The sequence below is a fragment of the Grampus griseus genome (assembly GCF_964374135.1).
Source record: "Grampus griseus genome assembly, chromosome: 20".
NCBI lineage: Eukaryota > Metazoa > Chordata > Mammalia > Artiodactyla > Delphinidae > Grampus > Grampus griseus.
The window spans coordinates 17,472,466-17,495,146 of NC_139014.1; the positions used below are offsets into that span (position 1 = coordinate 17,472,466).

Here is a 22,681-nt window from a genome sequence, read left to right on the forward strand (position 1 = left end):
TCTGAGCCTGCCAGCATAGCTTTCTGAGGAGTTGGCCAGGGCTACAGGGTCAGCTTATATCCACAGACAGAGCAGGGTTTTCCCTAAATGGCTAAGATGTTAATTCAGTCCGTGACCTCACACCCAGTAGCACTGTGCTCGGTGGTCCGGGTGTCTTGAGGACTGACTCATAGGTCACTGCTCCCCACTGATCCTTCCTGAAGAGGCTGGAACCAACACTGACCAGTGGCTTTTCTGATAGTGGGCTTGGGCACCTCCTTCTGGGTTCTAGCCTTGATGCTGTCTCTGTCTGTGTTGCTGCCACAAGAGAGTCCAGGCTGTGACCACCAGGGTCCTTGTGTTTCAGGTGGAAGAATCTGGTGAGCACGTGATCCTGGGTACTGGGGAGCTCTACCTGGACTGTGTGATGCACGATTTGCGGAAGATGTACTCGGAGATAGACATCAAGGTAAAGCAGCCGCTCCTTTCTTTGGCGCCTGCTTGGCCAGGAGCTTGGCTCACAGCTCCAGGCTGATTTTACAAGCAGCCAAACCCTTGAGTCCCCAGGAAGGCCCAAGGGGAGAAGGGTGGTCCAGGGGAGGAGATCTGCGTGGGAAAAGCATGACCTGTTGCTCCCTGTGTGGGAAGGATTGGAAATCCGGTTTGCCTCCTTCGGTGGGGATTATTCTCAGTGTCAAACGTTCAGAGTCAAGCCTCCCAAGCCAAAGTTATTCTTGATCTTTTGTTAAGAAAACGGTTGCACAGCTAAGCCATCTGTGGGGATTAGGGCTCAGAGTGGATGGTTTCGAGGAGAGCGTGGGGACTGGCTCTTCTGGACTTGTGGTGAGGTCTCAATGTAGCCCCTCAGTTAAACTGCCCGTCGCACAGCCTTGGTCTCAGTGGACAGACGCATTTTCTCCAGGGCCATGGGTGGTGGTCATGGGAGTGAGTGCCCTCAAGTGCCCCTCTTAGCCCAGGGCTGGTGCTGTAGAAGACGCTGCGTTTTTCCGGGAGTAGGCCGTGTGGGGGCTTCTGGGAGGAGCTGTGCTGCCCCGAGGTCATGGGCTGAGGATGGAACAGGCGCTCGCCAGTCAGTCTGTCGAGGCAGAGCTCTGACAGACCCACGGTGTTCAGTGAATGCCGGTGGGACGGCTATATGGTTGTTGGAAGATACCTTGGGAGACTATAATTTAGGCCTTAAACTGATCTCCACTTACTCTTGGCTCAGGAATATAAATTGTGCACTACGCTAAGTTTTCCAGGCTTCTTAGTTTAGGTGCAGACTTTTAGCCTCAGGCTGCTATGGTACTTGTCACTAACACTGATTAAGACAGGGGTTCTCTGGGCTTCCCTGGTGGCATAGTGGTTGAGAGTCCGCCTGCCGATGCAGGGGACATGGGTTTGTGCCCCAGTCCAGGAAGATCCCACATGCCGCGGAGCGGCTTTGCCCGTGAGCCATGGCCGCTGAGCCTGCGCGTCTGGAGCCTGTGTTCTGCAACGGGAGAGGCCACAGCAGTGAGAGGCCCACGTACCGCAAAAAAAAAAGACAGGGGTTCTTGCAGAGGTAGCGTCAGGGGAACCTTGGAATCCCCTCTGGCAGAAGGTTGTCCTTCCAACAGTTAGACCTTGCCTAACAGTTTATTTTGTTTCTCAGGTGGCTGACCCCGTTGTCACGTTTTGTGAGACGGTCGTGGAAACATCCTCCCTCAAGTGCTTTGCTGAAACTCCCAATAAGAAGTAAGCTGGGGCTCATAGTGACCCTGGGACTCACAGGGGTCGCTTTCCCCTGCTCCCGGCTCTACCCCAATCACCAATAGAGGCCCCTAAGTCTAGGGATGAGGGTGCTTAGGATACCTGAGCTTTACCCCAGCCCTCTCATTATGCCTTTGGACATGATGCTGTGGAATTCTTTGCCTTAGCTACTCCCAGTGGTTTCATAATTGCCACTTTTTCTCTCTGTATAACATGACCACCTTAAAATTTTCCCTAGCAGCAACTCTACTGTTTCACCGTTTAATAACTAACACTGTTTAAAGCTTTTTTAAAAAATGCCCCAAATTTTACTTTTTTAAAGAGTGATAGATTCAAATGTAAGAAGATGAGCCCTTTTGCTCTACTCTGCTCCTGTGGCTTTCACTGATGTCACTGCCTTAGCTCTTTCCTTTGTCACCCTTTCTTAGGAACAACCCTTCTGACCCTGCTCAGAACCCACTTCCTTTCTGACTGGAGGGTCAGCCTGCTGACCCTCCTCATTACCCATTTCCTTTCTGACTAGGAACAAGATCACCATGATTGCTGAGCCTCTTGAGAAGGGGCTCGCAGAGGACATAGAGAACGAGGTGGTCCAGATCACATGGAACAGGTGAGAGTGTGGCTCTGATTCCAGGGCCGAACAGCTTACCTGATGAGTCTCTAGCACGACACATCCCTCCCTCTAGGAATTGATTTTGTCTCCACTGTCCTGGCACAGTGTAGGTAGGCTGAGGTGACTGTCTTCCAGAAAAGCAGGATCTGTGGCCTCAGGAACGGGCAAGCACAGAGCCGTCTGACATGACCATTTTCTCCTCCTCCCCCAGGAAGAAGCTGGGAGAGTTCTTCCAGACCAAGTACGATTGGGATCTGCTGGCTGCCCGTTCCATCTGGGCTTTCGGCCCTGATGCCACCGGCCCCAACATCCTGGTGGATGATACCCTGCCCTCTGAGGTACAGAAGAACTAAGGGAAGCCCTGTGGCCTTCTCTTAGTTCTTGAGTGGAAGAAACTACAAAGTGTTCTTATTTTTCCCGAAAGTATTTTGTATCTTCTGGTGAAGAAGAGTATTCTTTAACTGGTGTACCTACTCCTTCTCCCTCTAAACTCTTCGGCTGTTGCCAGGGTCACTGCTAAGGGGCCCTCGTGTTTTGTGCAGGTGGACAAGGCTCTTCTCGGCTCGGTGAAGGACAGCATCGTTCAAGGTTTCCAGTGGGGAACCAGGGAGGGGCCCCTCTGTGATGAGTGTAAGTCCACCAGCGCCTCTGCCTTTGCCACCCCAGGCCTCTAGGGTCCTTGCATCTGGGTGTATGAGGTGGGATGGGCTCATCTTTGGGACCCAGCAGAAGCAGCAGCTTGGGGCCCACAGGGCCTTCCCATGTCCTGGGCCAGCTTCCTCCCTTCTCCTTCCCTATTCTGGTGCTACTGCTTGGTACATCTTAGAAATGGAAGTCACGTCTAGATTGACATTGGCTCCTCATTTCTGGAATGTGTTTCAGGAAGGGTATCGGGGGGATGGGATTGGAGTGGTTTATAGACCAGGACTGGACTTAGTAGGGACAAATGTGCAATTCCTAGAACTTATTCTACATCCCAAAATAATTAAATATCTGGAAAAGAAACACATAAACTTCTAGGGACACGTTATGCTGTCTGAACGTGGCCTGAAACCAACTCTGAGAACATATGCTTACCTTCACACCTCCGCATATGCTATTAGAACGCGCATCTGCAGGCTGAGTCTGTACCATATCTTTCATGGCTACAAGATAGCTGCAGTGCTGCAGGAGGCTCCCTGCTGCTCTGCCCGTGCGCCCTTGACTAGCACCAGAACCACTCAGCGGTCAGCTCCCCCTTCTCCTTTCCAGTGATTCGAAATGTCAAGTTTAAGATCCTGGATGCAGTCGTTGCCCAGGAGCCCCTGCACCGGGGCGGGGGCCAAATCATCCCCACGGCCAGAAGAGTCGTCTACTCTGCCTTCCTCATGGTGAGCGAGTAGGGCTGTCCTGCCGCAGGGCATTAAGTGGGGCCTCGAGGCTACTGTCCCCCAGCCTTCTCTTTACCCGGGTTCTTGGTCCTCAGCCTTCCCCAAGCTGAGGAACCCTTCCTTCTGGCTCTCTTGCAGGCCACCCCTCGTCTGATGGAGCCCTACTACTTCGTAGAGGTCCAGGCCCCCGCAGATTGTGTTTCTGCTGTTTATACTGTCCTGGCCAGGCGCAGGTGAGCCGCCCAGGCACGTAAGGGAGGGGGCAGCGAGCAAGCCGCCCAGCAAGAGGGAACCTCGCTGTGGAGGAGGAGGGACTGGACCCCACACTCTCCACTTCTGAAACCAAGGTTTTTAGAAGGAAGTAGGGAAGGAATGAGGCAATCCCCAGCCTTACCACAGATTATAATTTGAGATTTCTCCTTGGGCTCCCCCCTCAGAGAGCTCCTGCGGCAAGTATTCCTTGGGTGTGTCAGTGGTGGGAATGTCTACAGGTCCTTGTCTCGTCAGTGTTGCGCTGTTGCCCAGAGGTTGCTGCCCCTTTGACTTCCACAGGGAACTATGCCAAGAGCCGTTTCTGCCCTCCATAGCGCACTTGTGGCTATTCTTTCTTTGATGGTCAACATTTGGGGGTACGCTACTTCTCTGCTTTTGGCCTCTTCAGGACTAGGGACTCAGCCTTTGTTTTTCTGTCTCAGGGGGCACGTGACTCAGGATGCACCCATCCCAGGCTCCCCTCTCTACACCATCAAAGCTTTCATCCCCGCCATCGACTCTTTTGGCTTTGAGACCGATCTGCGGACTCACACGCAGGGGCAGGCCTTTTCCTTGTCTGTCTTCCACCATTGGCAGGTAAGGAAACAACGCAGGCTGGTCCCCACCTCTGCAGGGCCATCCCCTCTGACCTGTTCCTCTCCAGGCCTCAAGGGGGATCGCCAGCATCCTAGATGAGGGCCTGCTTCTAGGCCGGATGCTCTGGGAGGTCGGCCTGGACCATCTGATGAAACCACTCTGCCTTTCAGATTGTACCTGGTGATCCTCTGGACAAGAGCATTGTCATCCGTCCCTTGGAGCCGCAGCCAGCGCCCCACCTGGCCCGAGAATTCATGATCAAAACCCGTCGTAGGAAGGTACGTGTCCCTCAGACCCACGGCCTTCCCTCCACCCACAAGGGTCTTGCCAGGAGTTGGATCTCTCTTCATTTCTTGCTTTTGGAGCCTTCTCCCAGAGACTGAAAGCATTTCACAGCACAGCGTGGAGAGTCACGATCTGTATAGGCTTCAGGCACTCAGACCCGGGGCCGCGTGCCTGGGAAGGGAGCGCCTTCCCCTGCCCTGGGACAGTACCCTAGAGGCAGGGCTCCCGAAGCAGCTCAGCCGACACTTGGCCCCCGCCCGCTCCCCGCACTCAAGCACAGCTCGGTCACGCAGGGCTCATCCTTGCATTTGCCCCACTCTGCAGGGCCTGAGTGAAGACGTCAGCATCAGCAAGTTCTTCGATGATCCTATGTTGCTGGAGCTCGCCAAGCAGGATGTTGTGCTCAATTACCCCATGTGAGCGCCGGACACCTGGCGGCTCCTACTGCCTGCGCGGGGCTGCATCCTGGACTTCGGAGCCAGGACCTGGTGGGGCTCGGACTCCGTGCTGTCAGAGCGTGTCTGGGACTGCTGTGGCCGCCCTTAACAAGCCCAGAGCCTCCAAGCCTCCAACCCAGACGGAGGAGCATTTGGCTTCCTGGTTCCTCCTGTGGCCTCTGCCTGGCTCCATTCCCAGAGAACAGAGAGGAGCTTGGGCCCAGGGAACGAGAAGGGGATGGAAGTGTTGAAGCCCAAGGGGGCCCTGTCCTCGGGATTTACGTGGATTTTTATTTTATTTTATTTTTTTTGTATAACAGTTCGACCTTAGACATGGTTTATAAATGAACAGAACATTCTGGCCTCTGCCTTGCTCCGTTCTTTTCATCCCCACCGCTCCGCCCCCTTCCCTCCAGCACAGGCTCATCCTGGCACTTGGGTTCTGGATCTGTGTTGTCTCCCACGAGGCCGCACGGACTCTGCTCCCAGCTGCAGCCTTCTTCCTGCCTGGTCCCCAGGGAGGCGGCCTGTGGGGGGAGGAACGCCTGCCTCTTCACTCAGTGTTCCCATGAGCACTGGGGCCTCTTTACTGTCCCCAGCTCCCATTCCTGGTGGATGGCACCTGAGGGGGCTTGGGAGTTGTTGGGTCTCTGGGATCAGAGGGCTGCACCTCCTCCTCTGGCCCTGAGGATTCTCCTTGCCCTGGAGCTGGTGCCAGAACTCCGATTTCCAGTCCTTGGCTCTAAGTCCTCCTACCAGCCACTACCAGTCCCTTACTCTGCTCTCGTCTACGTGAAGAAGAGACTTGATTTGCCTCAAACTCCTTTATTAGGTGCATACCAGGGGTTGATCGAAGAGGTCTGACTGCCCCAGGCCTGCAGGAGTCCCACTTCTCCCCAGCATCCTGCGCGGTTCTCTTGACGTAGTCTCTGTACATCGTGTACACAGCACCTGTGTGAGGGAGAAGGGAAAAGGCCCCATGACATCGCACCCTCCACCCATCCTCTGGCTCTCTCAGGTGTCCCAGAGTCCTGGGGGTCCAACACTAGCTGTCCCCTTGAGAGTCCAGCTTTGCTGCTTATTTTCCGCCCTAGGTCACAACAGCTGCTACAAACACCTGGCTGCACAGCCTGGGGAAACATCCCATTGAACACTTGACAAAGTACTTCACGTATATTATCTGTCTGAGAAACCTCACGGCAGTACATGAGGGAGGCAAGCTGGGGTGGTTATCATCATGTCGCACGTGGGGAAACTGTGAGAGATTTGTCCACTGTCGCACAGCTAGTAAGCAGCTGTCTGCCTTTTGATCCAGAGAGGAAAAGAAATTCAGCATAGGTTCTGCTGCATGGTTTTTCTCATTTCTAGGACAAACTCACGGAACAGACTGTGCATCTTCCCCTGGAACACAGGAAATTAAACAGGGAGCCCTGAAACTGTCTCGGTATGAGGGCCTCACCAAGGACTGGCTGTGGAGCCTGGTATAGGGAACAGGGACTGAACTCGTGGTCCCTTAACTGTCAGGACCCACAGCCACATTTTGCCTAATCAGTTCTGCCCTCATTCTCCCATGACCCCACCAGCTACTTACCCAGCATGATCACACCCACAGCGCAGGCCTGTGCTGCCACTCGGGTGTGAATCAGGTGTGTGGACATCTTGGTGGAACCACGAGGCTTCAGCCGGTAAATCCTGTTTGCTGCCACCACCACGCAGCCTCCTAAGCCTACGTGGGCAGAGAACGTGACCCCTTGGACCTCAGTCACCAAGTACGTCGCTCTCCTGGTGAAGAGACCCCTCACTAGGCAGGCTGGGCACCTGGATAATCAGCTGCCTTCCTGCTGCTGCTTTGGGGCTGGCAGTGGGGTGAGGAGAGGCTATCATTAGAACATTGAGTTGTTTCTTCTCAAAGATATTTACAAAGTGATTCCCTCCAATGACTCCCCTCCTCCCTGTACAAATAGCCCATCATCATGACTCTCCCACCCCCCTTAGCTCTTCTCCAACTGCTGCCGGCCCCCACAGCTGTTCTAACCTCCCAGGGCCAGGGGGAAGGGAGCCCTGGGGGACCCCAAACTGCTCTGCCCATCCTGAGGCTGGTGTTGGTATCCCATGCGCTTGGTTGGCTGCCACCTCCAGCCATCCAGCCATCCAGACTCCTTCGTTTCATCGTCAGGATGTGCCCCTTAGTCCCTCGGCACCTTTGCTGTTGGCTCACTTCTCTTCTAGCTGTTGATTATTTGATGGGTAGGACCACTTGAGTTCTGTGCTTCATTCTTTGAAAAGACTAGGAGACATGCTCTCTGAGAGAAGGCCCCCTCTTCGCCTCCCATTCCTTCGTCTCCCACTCACCTATAGGCACCAGCAGAGACTCCCTGGTCTTCCTCAGGAACTTCTCAGACATGCTGTCCTCACCCTCAGGTGGTGCCCACCAGCCTTTGTTAGCAGACATGATCCTGACCCCAGATGTTAGCAGCTGGGGCTCCTAGGCTTCAAACCAGTCCTAGAAGGAGGCAGGAAGAACTCCAATTCCCAGTCAACGGTGGGAGGGAAGAAGTGGACTGCTGAGACCTCTCTTACCATGCCCAACACAGACACTACTTAAAAAGATGTCCTGGGTGTCCTGTCTCAGACGGCTGGAGCCATTTCTCGGTCTCTTCCTCCCAACATCTGCCTCTTGTCCAGATCATTCCAGCTTCACTGTTTTCTCTGCCTCCCCCTCTACCATCTGTGTCCCTATGGGTATGATCCTTGGGCCAAGAAAAGCAGCTGGAAAAATCCACAGATGAGGGTGGGAGGAACAGGCCTTTAACCTTGGGTCCCCCACTGGCCTTGAGTCTGTGATGGTTATCCCTGATGGAGCTGCAGAGGAAGATCTGGCCCCAGGCAGCCAGAGCCATCCCAGTGTTACAGCACCGGTTACCGAATCACCAGAGCCAGAGATTGAAACGATTAGGCATGGATCTGTGTATAATTTTTTGTGTAGATTTTGGATGTTAAGGCTAATGGAACAAATTCTGGTCCCTGAGCTGTTCCCCTGTCTCTAAGTCCATCTCTTGACAGGTTCTTTGCAGGTACCAACCCCCTGCCTTATCCCTGCGCTGGAACCCCTACGGCTCTAATTGCTAACACTGTAAATGTCCGCTCTGATCAAAAACTAGATGGAGTCCCAGAGTCCTGGTCCTTAGACCAGGGATTCTGCCTGCCGGTTGCCTTCTAAGTCTAACCACGAGACAAAGTCCCTGCTTGAGGCGACTTCTATTCCTAGTTGCCTCTCCTCTCCTGGAGGAGCAAAGACTGCTGGCCCCACAGGTCCTCAGCACGCCGGTGCTTACCCTAGGAGACGGCTAGAAAGTGGAGTGCAAGCAGCCCAGCCAGGGCTCAGCGTCTGCTGTTTTGAATCGGCCAAGAGCTGATGATGGAGCTGCAACTATGGGGGCAGGGAAGCAGTGTCTGGCTTTATGGAGACTTTGAAGTCAGGAATGGAGAGGGGAGGAGATAGGACAGGGCATCAATCTTAACCCCCCATCTGCTGAGTTCCAGGCTGGAGCTCCAAGCACTGGAAAGTAATGAAAGATCAGATGGAGGGGAGCCCTTACCTCAATTCAGTCTTTACATTCCTCTGGACGTAAGTGGCTGGATCAGAGACGGACCTGATTTGGCGAACTGAGATGGGAATATAGAGGCAAGGATGGGTAGAGATCCTGGGTTCTCCCGCAAGTTGTACTGCCTTAATTGTGCCTTAATTGTGAGAGACGGGCTGTCTGGTCTTGGTCTTGATCCCTCCAAGGATGTTTTCTGGGCCAAAGAGATTTGTCCAGGAGTTTGAAACAACTGGGACTTCCCTCACATCTCCAGACCCCTTCATACTGCCTGTGGGGTGATGCTCACTCAGGATACGGAGATGACAACGACCAGCCTTAGCACCTATTCCATTTCAAGTATTTATGTTTCAGACCTTTCCACTATTCTACACAGTAAGTAGCAACTTGTTCATAGACCAGGAACTGGGCTTCTGAGAGGCTAAATGAATTATCCACGAGTACACAGCTAGTAAATGGCAGTGTCACGATCTGAACCTAGGTCTGGCTGGCCCCAAAGCAGCTTCTTGCTAAGAAATGGAGAAAGATCGGATGCACTGTGGAGAGTCCCACTCCATCCCATGCCTTTGCTCCTCTCCTAGCCCGTGTGTCTGTCCTAAAGGGGCTTTTCAGCACTGGAAATGTGTCCAGCAGCTGATGTCTTTCTTTTCTCTCCCGAGCCCTCACTGCTTCAGGGAGAGACCCAGGGTCACAGCATCTCCCCAGGGCCTCCGCATATCCCCAGCGTCCATGGGAACTCTCCTCCCAGTCATTCACACACACTCCTGTGCTGCCTCTCCTGGTCCCAGCAGTGGCCTGAATTCTCCAGAGATCAATGCTCTAGGCCACAAGTGGGAGGATGGAAATGTCTGGATGAGACAGTGCAAGAATCAGGACCAACTCCAAGCCCTTTAGAGAATGGAGGCCAAGCTATGGAGAGCGAAGTTCAACTTCTCCCCGTTGAGATGATGTCGATGCTCCCACAGCATCTCAGCCCAGAACCAAGAAAATAATAGTTGCTATGATCTTCTGAGCACCTGTGAGCCTAGAAATGTGCTAATTGCTTTAAGTAGGTTATTTTATTTAATCCTCACAACTATTATTCTATTAGGTATGTGGTAGGTACTATTATTTTTATTCCTATTTCAAAGATGAAAAACTGAGGCCTGAGTTAAACATCTTGCTCAAGGTCACAGAAAGTGACAGAGAAAAAAGGACCATATTTCTAACCATTCCTAAAGTCAAATCTCACTACTCTGGACTAACAGGAGAATGACTGTAAAGTGGGGGGAAAGTCTTTAAATAGAAGAAACAAAATTGCTTTTTATTTCAAGGACCTCTGAGAACACACAGTAATTAAAACTTCAAGGACCAGATTTCTGTAGAGTCCTGTTTTAGTAAACAGATAAGATAAAATTATGATAACACTTTTGTTTAATATGCCAAGTCTTTAATAATTACTTTGATTTAAGCCTTTCTACATTAGTAATTTGCTTAATAAACCTCTTCCAGATCAGGTCACACTAATAGAAATTCTATTAGAGGGGTCTAATTGAATGATGCAGACAGACTTAATGGGTCCGGAGTGCAGGCCAGAGTCAGACGGGGGGTCAGCTGCTTGACCAACCACTCTCTGAATACTTGGACTTATGCCACTCAACCTCTTTTGAGTGTGTGTCATCATCTGTAAAATGGAGGTAGCATCTACCTATAGGATCGTTGTAAGGGTTAAATAAGATGATTGTTAGAATTCCCCTGCACACTGCCTGCTTCTCTTCCTCCAGAGCAAGTGGCAGGGATGGGTAACAGGCTGGGGGAGAAGTGGAAAGTCCCTGACAACAGATGGGAAGGTTCCCATGTTCTGGGTGGTCCTGAATTCAGTACACTCTCCTCTCCAACCCCACCTCCTCCTTGTTGGAGGGGCTTCCCTGCCTAACTGGAAGCTTCGGGCTTGTTCTCCTTATTGTGTGGGGGGAAGGGAATGGGGAGGGGAGGGGGACTTGGACTTGAGGCTGTACACAATCTAAGACACAGCTGTGCTATATATAGCCTGAGGGAGCTGAGTGACAAGAGGGGGGAGGTGAGGGACGCGCAGCTTTTGCCTTGAGCTAAGGAGTGCTGTGAGTGAGGGGATGATGATGAATGAACTGGACAAGGAACAGAGGATGCTCTGAGTTGGGGTTGGAATGGGAAGGACCCAGGCTGAAGGGCTGGGGTAATCACAGGGGAGAAAACATTGGGCCATATAGTAGTATCTGGGGGACTTGAGGGGCAAAGAGGGGGTAGCAGGAACAGGCAGAGGCAGTGGAAGTTTCCAGATGATGTGGCTAGGCTGAGGCAGCCTCTAGAGGGTGCCTGGGGTGGGGAGGGTGGGACACCCCCTCTCCTTCTAAAAACAGGCACTGGGTTCCAAGGACCTCGCAGTATTTGTCCAAGGACAGCCTCAAGAGCCACAGGCTTGGGCCAGGACAGTGCCTTTGGTACCCACTAATCATTCTGGAGGGGCTGCTCACATATTTTTAAAGATTCTAAGAGGTGTGGATAATAATAGCAATTTGGAAGGCTGAATCAGACTGTAGCGATGCTGACACAGAATCATGTCTTGTGAAGGAATAATTTTGAGCTGCAGAAGACACCAGTATAGACCCCTGTACTAACAAATGGTTGCTCCAGAGGAGTTGAAATGTTTTGCTGAAGTTCTTGTGTTGGGTGCTTTTGAATACCCAAATTACCCAAAGTGCACTATGGGAGGGAACTAATTGTCTTGAGAGCCTACAAGATTTAGGGTACTTCATATATTTAATCTTCACAACAGCCCCAACTGGTAGATATCATTATCCCCATGTTATAGATGAGGAAACCGAGGCTGAGAGAGCAGGTAAATGGCTGCACTACCCAGCCAATAATGATAACCACTACAGGGAATTCCCTGGTGGTCCAGTGGTTAGGACTCCGTGCTCTCACTGCCAAGGGCCTGGGGTCGATCCCTGGTCGGGGAACTAAGATCCTGCATGCTGCATGGTGCGGCCAAAAAAAAGAAAAAGAAAAAAATGATAACCACTATAGACCACTTTACAATGAAAAATTAACATATGACAATGTGATTTCCTGTACATTTCATCACATCCTCACACCATCTTAGAAATACACATAAATGAAAGCACACAGCTGGGCAGAGCAGACCTCTGAACCCAGGGCTTCCAGACACTCGAGGACTGCACACCCACCGCACTGCCTCTCACCAAGGCAGGGTAGGTCCTGAGCCAGCGCACTGTGTTTTTTTTTTTTTAATTTTTATTGGTGTATGGTTGCTTTACAATGTTGTGTTAGTTTCTACTGTACAGCAAAGTGAATCAGCTATAAGTATACACATATCCCCTCTTTTTTGGATTTCCTTCCCATTTAGGTCACCAGAGAGCACTGAGTAGAGTTCCCTGTGCTACACAGTAGGTTCTCATTAGTTATCTATTTTATACATAGTATCAATAGTGTATATATGTCAGTCCCAGTCTCCCAATTCATCCCTCCCCCCACTGTGTTCTGAGCGTGTCCAAAAGTCCTTGTTTGTGGGTGGTACCAGAGGAGGTCTCTTCAGCTCCCATACCCTTCTCCCCACCCCTAATTCCTGAGCGTACTTCATCTGCCCTTCATTTGCAAGTAAATTGACCTTAACTTGAAATCCAGCATTAACTACACAAGAAACAGCTAGCTGGGCTCTGGGAAACACTGGGGGGAGTCATCTTACTGTTCCTTCTATACTACTTGCATTACCTATTCCAAAAAATCTGCTTCAAACAACATCCCTGTGGCAGGGAGGAGCAGTATAATGTGTCTCACAGGTTAACTGAAACTGCTGGGGATTATGGGGGCAGGGGGTTGTGCTACTAACACCCCCCGCCCAATAGCACAAGTAATCAAGAACTTCTAATCCAGCCAGTCTGGGGCAAGCAGGGCTTCCTGTTGCCAACCGGGAGCTTTCCCAAATCCTACCTCTCTGGGCCTCTGCTCCCATCCCCCTGGACAGAAGAATCTGCTCCGAGTTTACCAGCCAAGTGGGGACCCTGGAAAATGTGTAATGGAAATAGTGACACACTGCAGCCTTCAAGTTGACCCTACAGTTTCCAAACCACAGAGCCCCAGGGCGACTCTCAAGTTCTCAAACTGGGTTTTGATTCTTTCCTGCCTGGGCCCCATGTGAATAAAAAGTGACATGGTTCTCACAGCACCCGGCTCTACCACTCCCGGCCAGAGGATGGAAACCAGACCCATTTCCCTGTTTGAAACTTGAGGCTTTTTTTCTTCCCTCCCGTAGCCTTTCTTATGTTAGCAATGGCAAGCCTTCCTTCACTCGTGCACTCTGCATACACTTGCCAGGCTCCTACTGTGTGCTGGGCTGGGCTCAAGGAGCTGCAACACAGCGGCCCTGCCTTCAGGGAGCTCACGTTCTAGCAGTTGCCCTGGTTTGCTCCGGACCATGGTGAATGCCTGGACCTCTGGCTTAGGTTTCTGGCCTCAGCTTCCCCACCTGTAACTGGATTAAAGGATGTCAGTAGCTGGCAAGGTGACAGAGGAAAGGAAGAAGAGTCCTGACTAGGAGACAGAGTCTTTGGCTACATTTCTGTTTTTTTAACTATCTGCAGTTAAAACAACTTAGCTTCCCTGGGTCTCATTTCCATCTTTATTTTCCTATTTTATTTTGAAAAAATTATTTATTTTTTAAATTTATTGGCTGCATTGGGTCTTCGTTGCTGCGCGCAGGCTTCTCATTGTGGTGGCTTCTCTTGTTACGGAGTACGGACTCTAGAGCACAGGCTCAGTAGTTGTGGCGCACGGGCTTAGTTGCTCTGCAGCATGTGGGATCTTCCCAGACCAGGGATCGAACCCGTGTCCCCTGCATTGGCAGGCAGACTCTTAACCAGGGAAGCACATCATTTCCATCTTTAAAAGGTTGCTCTTGGGAATTCCCTAGCAGTCCAGTGATTAGGACTCCACACTTCCTGGCAGGTTCATCCATGAATTTATAGGAAAATAATACCCAATAAACATTTGAGTGTGTATATATATATATATATATATATATATATATATATATATAAAATATACAATACATATTTGTTTATAAATATTATATATACATATATAACCAAATATTTTAAAGGTTTTTATGGAAGTCAACATGCCACAGAAAAGTGTACTATCACTATCAAAAGAGAACGGCTCAAATGTGGCAACTAAAGATACCTGTATATCGTGTATTCAGCATCCAGCTCAAGAACAGAACAAGAACAGGCCCCCAGAAGTCCCCTCAGGCTCCCTTCCGATAAGTATCCTTACCCTAGGATAACCACTATCCTTACTTCTAACAGCACAGATTAGTTCTGCCTGTTTTTGAACTTTATATAAATGGAAAGTTTTGTGAGATTCATCTATCTTGCTGCGTGTAATTGTAGATTATTCATTCTCATTGCTGCATAATGTACCATTGTCAGCATATAACATTTTATCTACCCTTGCTATGGTTGATGGGCATTTGGGGTAGTTCCCAGTTTTTTGGCTATTACAAATAGTGCTGCCATGAATATTCTAGAACAGGTATTTTGTACACATTTCTGTGAAATTTCGGATTCACAGTGCATTCCCAGTTTCGGCTTTAGTAGACACCGCCAAAGAGTCTTCCAAAGCGATTTGTAGCGATTTACACTTGTACTAGCAATAGATGAGAGTTTTAATGTTGTAGTCAGTATGGATGTTGTCTCCTGTGTCATCTTAGCTAACATGTTCTTTATTCCTGTTTTCACATATTTACAGGGTCTTCACACTTGTCATTTTAAATACATTTGTAGAGAGGGAACGTGATAATGGGGAGGGGACGGAGACTGGGGCATGGCAAGTATAGGGGGAAGATAATTTAAATACAGAGGCCAAGCAGCTAACGAAAATCATTCAAGCAGCTAAGTGGAGACAGCGCCTGCCCTGGATGGACAGATGTTACTCAGAAGTAACTGTCACGTGAAAAGAGAGGCTCAAAATGAGCGAAACTTTTGACTTTTTAGAGAGAAGTCAAAAAGACAGATTTTTAAAATGTGGCAACTAATTCATAATTTTGGAAAACATCATACTAGCCAAACAAAACATCTGTCAGTGGGCCAGATGCTCAGCCCTCAAGTTTTCAGCCACTTGACTGGCCATAAGGGCCTGGCTTTTCGTAGAGGGGGTGGGGTTGAACTGTAGCAAGACACCTCACTAGTTAGAGTTTAATTTCCTCTGTGGTCAAAAGGGTAAAATGAAAACCTATCCTTCCGCATAATGATGGTCAATAAGATAATTCAGGAGCACTTTACAAAGTAAAGTATTCTCTCATCTCCTTAGTACGACTTCTGTTGTTATGCACGGACTCCCTCTACTTAAACCATTTGAGGAGTTTTCACATTCCTACGAGGCAATTCAAGGCTGGAGATTCCTATGCAAAGTCCTTTGAAAATGGGATCCAGCTGGGATGCAAGGGGTTAAAAGGAAATGGCCTATTAGGGTCTGGCTAATCGGAGAAGTCCAGGATTTCAAAAGTATCTAGAACAACACTAAAAGCTCAGAGGCCAAGGAATTCGGACGGTTAACCCGACGGAGGCCGGTAGGATCCTGGAGTAATTGTAGAGCAGAACCTAGAACGGGGAATCAGCATCCCGCGTTACACTGGACCCAGGCCTTGGCGGAGTGCACAGAATACAACTCCGGGGCTCGTTGGACCAGCAACCCAGGATACCCAGGTAAGGCGTGTCCTCACTGCGCCGTTAGTTGCCCGCTCGAAGTGAGGCACTGCTCACGGCGGAGTTCCTGTCCTGAGGATCAAGCTGGAGGAATGAACTGTCCGGGAGGCGAAGGCTGCGCCCACCCAGGGCCCAGACTCCACGCGCCTGGGTAGTTCCTACAAGCGCCGCGCCACTGCCCCGTCCGGGAGCGCGCGGACCCCACCGCGGAAAGTTGGACGCCCGCGCCTCCGCCCCCGCGCTCCGGACGCCCCCTCCTACCACAGCTCCACGTGCAGCGCACCCCCGGCTCCCAGACCTCGGCGGGACGCCCCCGCCCCCACCGCGGCGCGCACTGCGCAGGCGCCTCCCTGTGGCTCTGGGCGGCGGGAGCGGCTTTGGCCGCGGCCGGAGACTGAAGCGAAGGCGGCGGTGGAGGAGGAGGAGGAGGAGAGATGACGGTGGCGGCGAAGGCGATGGCGACGCGGGGCACATGAGGCGGCGGCCGGCGGGACGGGCCGAGGCCCGGTGGAGGAGGCGGTTCCGGGGGACCCCGCCGGCAGGTGAGGGGCGGCCACAGGGTCGGCGGAGAGGCGGCGGGCCAGGGGCGGGGCCCGAGGGGGTGTGTGGGAGAACTTGTGGGGAGGCCCGAGAGGGGCAGGTGGGCCGGCGGAGAGTGAGGCGGGGGCAGGGGGGAGGGAGAGGACGCCACCAAGGGCTTCCCTCCGAGCCCGAAGGGGCGTCGCGACCCGCTGCCCCCGGCGCGCCCTCCCTCTTTGTCCCCAGGCGCGCGGTTCCCAAATTGGGAGGGAAAACGGCTCGGGGGTGGGCCGGGGCTGCGGATGCGGCGCCGGGTGGGCGGGGAGCCCGAAGGACCTGGGCTCGCTCTTGGGCGGTGCTCGCAACTCCTCGGGCTGTTAGGGGCGCAGGGCCGCGCCGGGGCTCTTCGCGGGCTGGTCTTTGTCTCCCGATGCTTGGCTCCTGACATCTCTCCGGGCGGCGTGCGGTTCGTCTGGCTCTTTCCTCTAACATCCCTGCCGGGACTTCTGTCTCCTTGAATGTTTGAGAGATTTAGTTCGCGGGCTGGTAGTGGGAGATGGGGAATGCAGTAGTCGCCTCTCGGTTAACACGTTTTCTTTACTTAAAATGATTTTTTTTTCCTCTTCGTGAAACTTTGGATGACTGATGTGTTGTGGTTTTTTTTCCTTCTGTCTCCAGATTCAAAATTACGAGAAGGCGCTAACGCTGTGATTGTGGCCAGTTGTGTGGTTGGCGGCTGCTCTTGGAGCTTTGAGTTGGAAAGATTTACATGATTGTGTGGTTTAGAATTGTTTGTTCTTTTTTTATTTCTTTTTTTTTTTTTGCGACTGTTTCTAAGATTGGGATTACAGTTTCTTTGGGAAATGGGCGAGTTTGGTTTTTACCATTTGAAGGAATTTTTGTTCGTTGAGAACCAGCAGTGTTACAGATTTCATTGTGCTCGAGCTTTATTTTGTTAGCATCGAGATTACTTTGTGGGATCGAATAAACCAAGTTAGAATAAGTTCTGGATAAGCGTTATCTTGTAGGCCTGATTAATCTAAAATTATTTTACGTTCGTGTTGTGTATACGTTCCGGTGAAAGTGCTGTAAAAATCAAACTATAAATGAAAGGGATTTTAATTCCCTGATAAACGGAGTACATTAATATCTGTAGAAAAAAGGCTTCATAATGTAATTTAGGGATCAAATCCTTTACCCCTGGAAGAGGGCTTAGGTATTTTTCAGAATAAGAATGCAGAAAAATAAACTTAACTGCAGAGCTCCCGATTAAAAGTATGTGAATTGTGATTACATTTGATGTTTTTTTGTGTGTGTTTTATTGTTTTATTTTTTGGATTTTAGCAGAGTTTTGTATATTGCAGTTGCTTGGATTTCTTAAGTGCTATGTAATGGCAGAATTAAAGAAACATGAACTGTTCTGGGTAAAAGGTAAAAAGCGCTGGTAAACAAATCTGTGTCTTAGTTTTCACCAGATCTTTGTGAGCAGGGTGTTGTAGGCAAAGGACATTTTGAAGAGAATACATGGTGGTTATGTGAAAATTCTCCTTTTATTATTTGTCCTGATTTGTAATGGTTTGATACTATTTACTAATAATCTTAAACTGTTGTGCACTTTTCCAGAGCATTTCCAACATCCTTTCCAAAAGTCAACGCTTTTAGCTTCCTTTTAGGTTGTGTGACTTTTGAATTGGTTTTCTACTTGTGCTAGTAGCCACAATGCTCTTAAAAAGGAGCAAAGGACTCAGTAACTTTCTATTCAGTTCATGAAGGTTGAATTGAGTTTCAGTCTTTAATTGAAAGGATTTAAGAATTCCTCCCAGCTTTCTCCAGGTTACATCAACTAAATACGGATCAAGATAAGGAGTTCACCTGCGGGGGCGGGGGGGGGGGAGAGGGAGGGAAGATAGATGTGTTTGGTTTTTTTAATTGTGGGAAAATATATGTAACAAAATTTACCATCTTAACCATTAAAAAAAAGGAAAAAAAAGAAAGGATTTAAGAAGTTAACGTATCTTCAACATAATAATCTTACTTATAAATGCCGCTGTCTCTTAATCATTTTTACTCTTATTTTGTATCTGTATAAATTAGCCAAAGTGAAAGGATTCAGGGTGGGTCTCTGATTAGCTACACCCTCCTTCACTTCTAGCTTCAGGCTTACCTATCAATTCATTAATTGGGATCCTAGAATACAAAACATATAATTAAAATTCAGAGCATGACTTTCTTAATAAATACATAGTTTGTTCCATGACTTATTCAGTGCAAAGTGATGAGTTCCAAAAAAGCTGGGTTTTTTTAGTTCACATTTTAAAATAAATGAGGTGTTTTCCTTTGTTTTGTTTTTAATATTAATCTTGATAGTTAAGTGCACCTGGAGGTATAATTACTTATTTCTGAACTTGTGCTTTTCTTGTGGCCATAGAAAATGTGTGGCTCCTATCCAAAATATCTAGTGAAGATTTAGGCAGAGAAAGGATGGGTTTTTTGTGGGTTTTTTGCTTTTGTAGACCACTTCTTTGAGAATACATATACGATAGATTTTGGTTATTATCATTAACCTGAAGCTTACACATAGAAAACAGTTATGAACTGTTAATATCAGCAAAGTGTCAACAGTTGTTTTTCAAGCACACTACCGCAGCTGATGAATTTAGTTTGTGTGAAAGTAAGGACCTATTTGGTTAAGTCTGAGCATTGCTGTTTTCTACAGCTCTCAAGAATGAATGAGGGACTTCCCTGGTGGTCCAATGGCTAAGACTCCGGGCTCCCAATGCAGGGGGCCCGGGTTCGATCCCTGGTCAGGGAACTAGATCCCACATGCTGCAACTAAAGATCTTGCATGCCCCAACTAAGACCTGGTGCAGCCAAATAAATAAATATTTAAAAAAAAGAAAGAAAGAAAGAAAGAATGATCAGGGACTTCCTTGGTGGTCCAGTGGTTGAGACTCCGCGCTCCCAGTGCAGTGGGCCCGGGTTCCATCCCTGATCGGGGAACTAGATCCCGAATGCCGCAACTGAAAAAGAGCCCACGTGTCGCAACTAAGACCCAGAGCAGCCAAATTAATTAATTAATTAATTAAATATTCAAACTTATTTAAAAGAAAAAAAAGAATGAATGATCAGTCAGTACTGGTTGGCATAGGGTAGTACATTCTTGAGTTTTGCAAGCATTGCAGTGGCTGACAGCACTTGGATTTACCATTCAGACCAGTGGAATGTGTTGCCCCATGGGGTTTTTTTTTTACCGTAAGACAAGGATGAGAGATCTTTATTTCTGTGGAATGAGTAGAACTCTCAGTTAAAGCCTGTTCCATGAGGCTATATATGCTGTAGCACTAGCACAGTTTGGACAAAAGTGTTCTGGTGGCCATTCATTCAGTTAACTGTTTTTTCCGTCAGGTACTTATGTTAAACACTGAACTGGGCTGAAGATTCAGTTCAAAGATGAATGTTATGTGGGCTTTGTTCTCAAAATGCTTACAGTTTAACACGGCGGTCCCAACCTTTTTGGCACCAGGGACTGGTTTCGTGGAAGACAGTTTTCCACGGACGGATGGGGGTGGGGTGGGGATGGTTTCGGGATGATGGAAGTGCGTTACATTTATTGTGCACTTTATTTCTATTATTATTACATTGTAATATATAATGAAATATACAACTCACCATAATGGTGACAGGAGGCAGAGCTCAGGCGGTAATGTGAGCGATGGGGAGTGGCTGTAAATACAGATGAAGCTTCCCTCCCTTGCCTGCTGCTCATCTCCTGCTCTGCAGCCCAGTTACTAACAGGCCAGGGACAGGTATCAGTCCGTGGCCCAAGTGTTGGGGACCCCTGTTTTTTTTTTTATTTTTGGCTGTGTTGGGTCTTCGTTGCTGCACGAGGGCTTTCTCTAGTTGTGGCGAGTGGGGGCTACCCTTCGTTGCGGTGCGCGGGCTTCTCATTATGGTGGCTTCTCTTGTTGCGGATCATGGGCTCTAGGCATGCGGGCTTCAGTAGTTGTGGCACACGGGCTCAGTAGTTGTGGCTCGTGGGCTCTAGAGCGCAGGCTCAGTAGTTGCGGCGTCCAGGCTTAGTTGCTCCGCAGCATATGGGATCTTCCCGGACTAGGGCTCGAAACCCTGTCCCCTGCATTGGCAGGCAGATTCTTAACCACTGCGCCACCAGGGAAGTCCAGATTTCAATTTTGGACCCCTGGTTTAACATGCTAAAAAGGTTTAGCAATCTGGAAATTATCTAAAAATCTTTGAAAGAAAAGAAATGTATAGGATTTCGGGTTTTCATTTTTTCTCTACAGAAATGGAATAAACTCCACATCCCTGTTTTCGACTAATCTCTTAATTGTATTTAAGTCTCAAATAGTTAGAAAACTTTTCATCTACATCTTGGAAGGATTTATCAGTTTTGATGGAATTTATTGTTACTTAACTGAGTTACAGCATTCCTTTTGGGAATGTTCAGAGTAAAGTGGATCTAGACTCTTGTCTATTTATAGGGAATTCCCTTTGACTCATTCTTGAACCTTGGATTCCTAAGTGCCTATCTAGAGTAGGTGTTTATTTGGGTTCGAATTTTCCCTCCTCGATCTCTGGCTATTCCTTCAGGTCCCCTCCACCCCAACCAGATCTTTAATTGATGGTCTTTCTCAGGTCTTGGTCCTTAGTCTTCCTCCCTTCTCACTCTAATCTTATCCATTCTGTGGTTTCAGTTCCCATGTATATTTTGAATACAACCATTTTTTAATCTGTAGTTCAGACCCCTTTTCTGATCCAAGCTGCCTGCTCAATCAACAACTCCACTTAGATACTCAGAGGTATTTTTAATTGAGTTGCCCAGACTGAGCTCTTGATCTTGGCTCCAAACCTAGACCTTCTTCACTGTACTCAGTTTCATTAAGTGGCTCTATCAACAACTTACTGAGGCTAGATTCTTGCAGTTTCTCTCCACTCTAGTCTCCCCATCCTAGTCTAGGCCACCTTTTCCCAAGACGATTTTTTAAAAAAATAAATTTGTTTATTTATTTTTGGCTGCATTGGGTCTTAGTTGCTGGGCGCGGGCTTTCTCTAGGTGTGGCGAGCGGGGGCTACTCTTCATTGCAGTGCGTGGGTTTCTCACTGTGGTGGCTTCCCTTGTTGTGGAGCACGAGCTCTAGGCGCGCAGGCTTCAGTAGTTGTGGCTCACGGGCTCTAGAGCTCAGGCTCAATAGTTGTGGCGCATGGGCAGAGTTGCTCCTCGGAATGTGGGATCTTCCTGGGCCAGGGCTGGAACCCATGTCCCCTGCATGGGCAGGTGGATTCTTAACCACTGCGCCACCAGGGAAGTCCCGACAATTATTATAGTCAATTTAATTAATTAATTAATTAATTTGGCTGCATTGGGTCTTAGTTGTGGCATGCGGGATGCTTCATTGCAGCACGCGGGCTTCTCTCTAGCACGAGGGCTCTCTAGTTGTGTTGTGCGGGCTCCAGAGTGCACAGGCTTAGTTGCCCCACGTTACACGGGATCTTAGTTCCCTGACCAGGGATTGAACCGCGTCCCCTGCACTGCAAGGTGGACTCTCAACCACTGGACCACCAGGGAAGTCCCTATTATAGGTCAACTTTAAATGGTCCTTCCTCGTTCACTCTTGTTTCAAAAATAATAATAATAATACAATATTATCAGTACGGTTGAAGTCTTCTCTGTTTCCCTACCTGATTGCACCCCCGTACCCCAAACAACCACTGTTGTAGGCGTCCTTCCCAGAGGTAATCACCAACTTGAATTTATTATTCTCTTGCATTTCTTTGTACTTTTACTATGTATTATATACACCTAAGCAATATACCCTCTTGTATTCTTCTCACAGCAGCTAAAATTATCTTTAAAAAAAATTTAATCGAGTCACTTACCTGAAAACTTCTGTTGTTTTCCCTTCGCTCTTCATTTAACATGATGTGATCTGGCCTTGCCTGCTTCTCGAGCATCGTTTCTTTTTACTTGCTTTCTTGGTATATATGGTCTAGCCATACTGATCTTTTTTTTTCCGCCCCATTCCCTGAAGGTTCAAAGCTCACCCAGCAGTCTTTGTACGTGCTGTAGCTAATCCCTCTGCCTGGAAGGCAGCTCTTCATTCTTCAGAATTTGCTTAAATATCACTTCTGAAGAAAAACCTTCTCTGATTCTCCTATATTAGATTAGGGACCCCTATAATACACTCTTATAGCACCCTGCACTTCCCTTCTGTAGGACAGATCACAGTTTTAATTAATTTAATTATTTGTATAATACCTGTGTCACCATTAGACTATACCCCGCCCCATCCCCTGCCCCCCGCCATGCCCTGGCTTGAGGGATTTTAGTTCCCTGACCAGGGACTGAACCCCAGGCCCGGCAGTGAAAGTGCCGAGTCCTAACCACTGGACCACCAGGGAATTCCCAGACTATACTTTATATTCCATAAGGATGGCCAGTATCCCCAGCCACCCAGCTCATAGTTCATTTAGGTATTCAGCAATTATTTGGATGTTTACTAATTTCTTTTTTATT

At 49.0% G+C, this 22,681-nt stretch overlaps 2 protein-coding genes across 3 annotated transcripts in view; one reads left to right on the plus strand and one right to left on the minus strand.

The window, feature by feature from the left end:
* The window catches only part of EFTUD2 (elongation factor Tu GTP binding domain containing 2), a 32,903-nt gene extending 27,259 nt beyond the window's left edge, over positions 1–5,644 (plus strand). For both annotated transcript variants that reach the window (XM_082680067.1, XM_082680068.1), the window contains exons 19-28: positions 347–448; positions 1,634–1,716; positions 2,255–2,341; positions 2,556–2,682; positions 2,887–2,974; positions 3,596–3,714; positions 3,853–3,947; positions 4,410–4,563; positions 4,734–4,841; positions 5,173–5,644. In XM_082680067.1, the coding sequence (XP_082536193.1) occupies positions 347–448; positions 1,634–1,716; positions 2,255–2,341; positions 2,556–2,682; positions 2,887–2,974; positions 3,596–3,714; positions 3,853–3,947; positions 4,410–4,563; positions 4,734–4,841; positions 5,173–5,268 (1,059 nt within the window). In that variant the 3' untranslated portion in view covers positions 5,269–5,644. The remainder of the gene's footprint in view (positions 1–346; positions 449–1,633; positions 1,717–2,254; positions 2,342–2,555; positions 2,683–2,886; positions 2,975–3,595; positions 3,715–3,852; positions 3,948–4,409; positions 4,564–4,733; positions 4,842–5,172) is intronic.
* A 50-nt stretch (positions 5,645–5,694) lies between these two features.
* Positions 5,695–8,700, minus strand: HIGD1B (HIG1 hypoxia inducible domain family member 1B). The gene is made up of 5 exons (XM_082680121.1): positions 8,621–8,700; positions 7,638–7,788; positions 6,877–7,011; positions 6,126–6,236; positions 5,695–5,812 (listed from the first exon to the last, which is right to left on the minus strand). The coding sequence occupies exons 2-5, from the start codon at positions 7,735–7,737 to the stop codon at positions 5,709–5,711; spliced, it is 450 nt and encodes a 149-aa protein (XP_082536247.1). The 5' UTR covers positions 7,738–7,788; positions 8,621–8,700; the 3' UTR covers positions 5,695–5,708.
* Between the last annotated feature and the right edge of the window lie 13,981 nt (positions 8,701–22,681).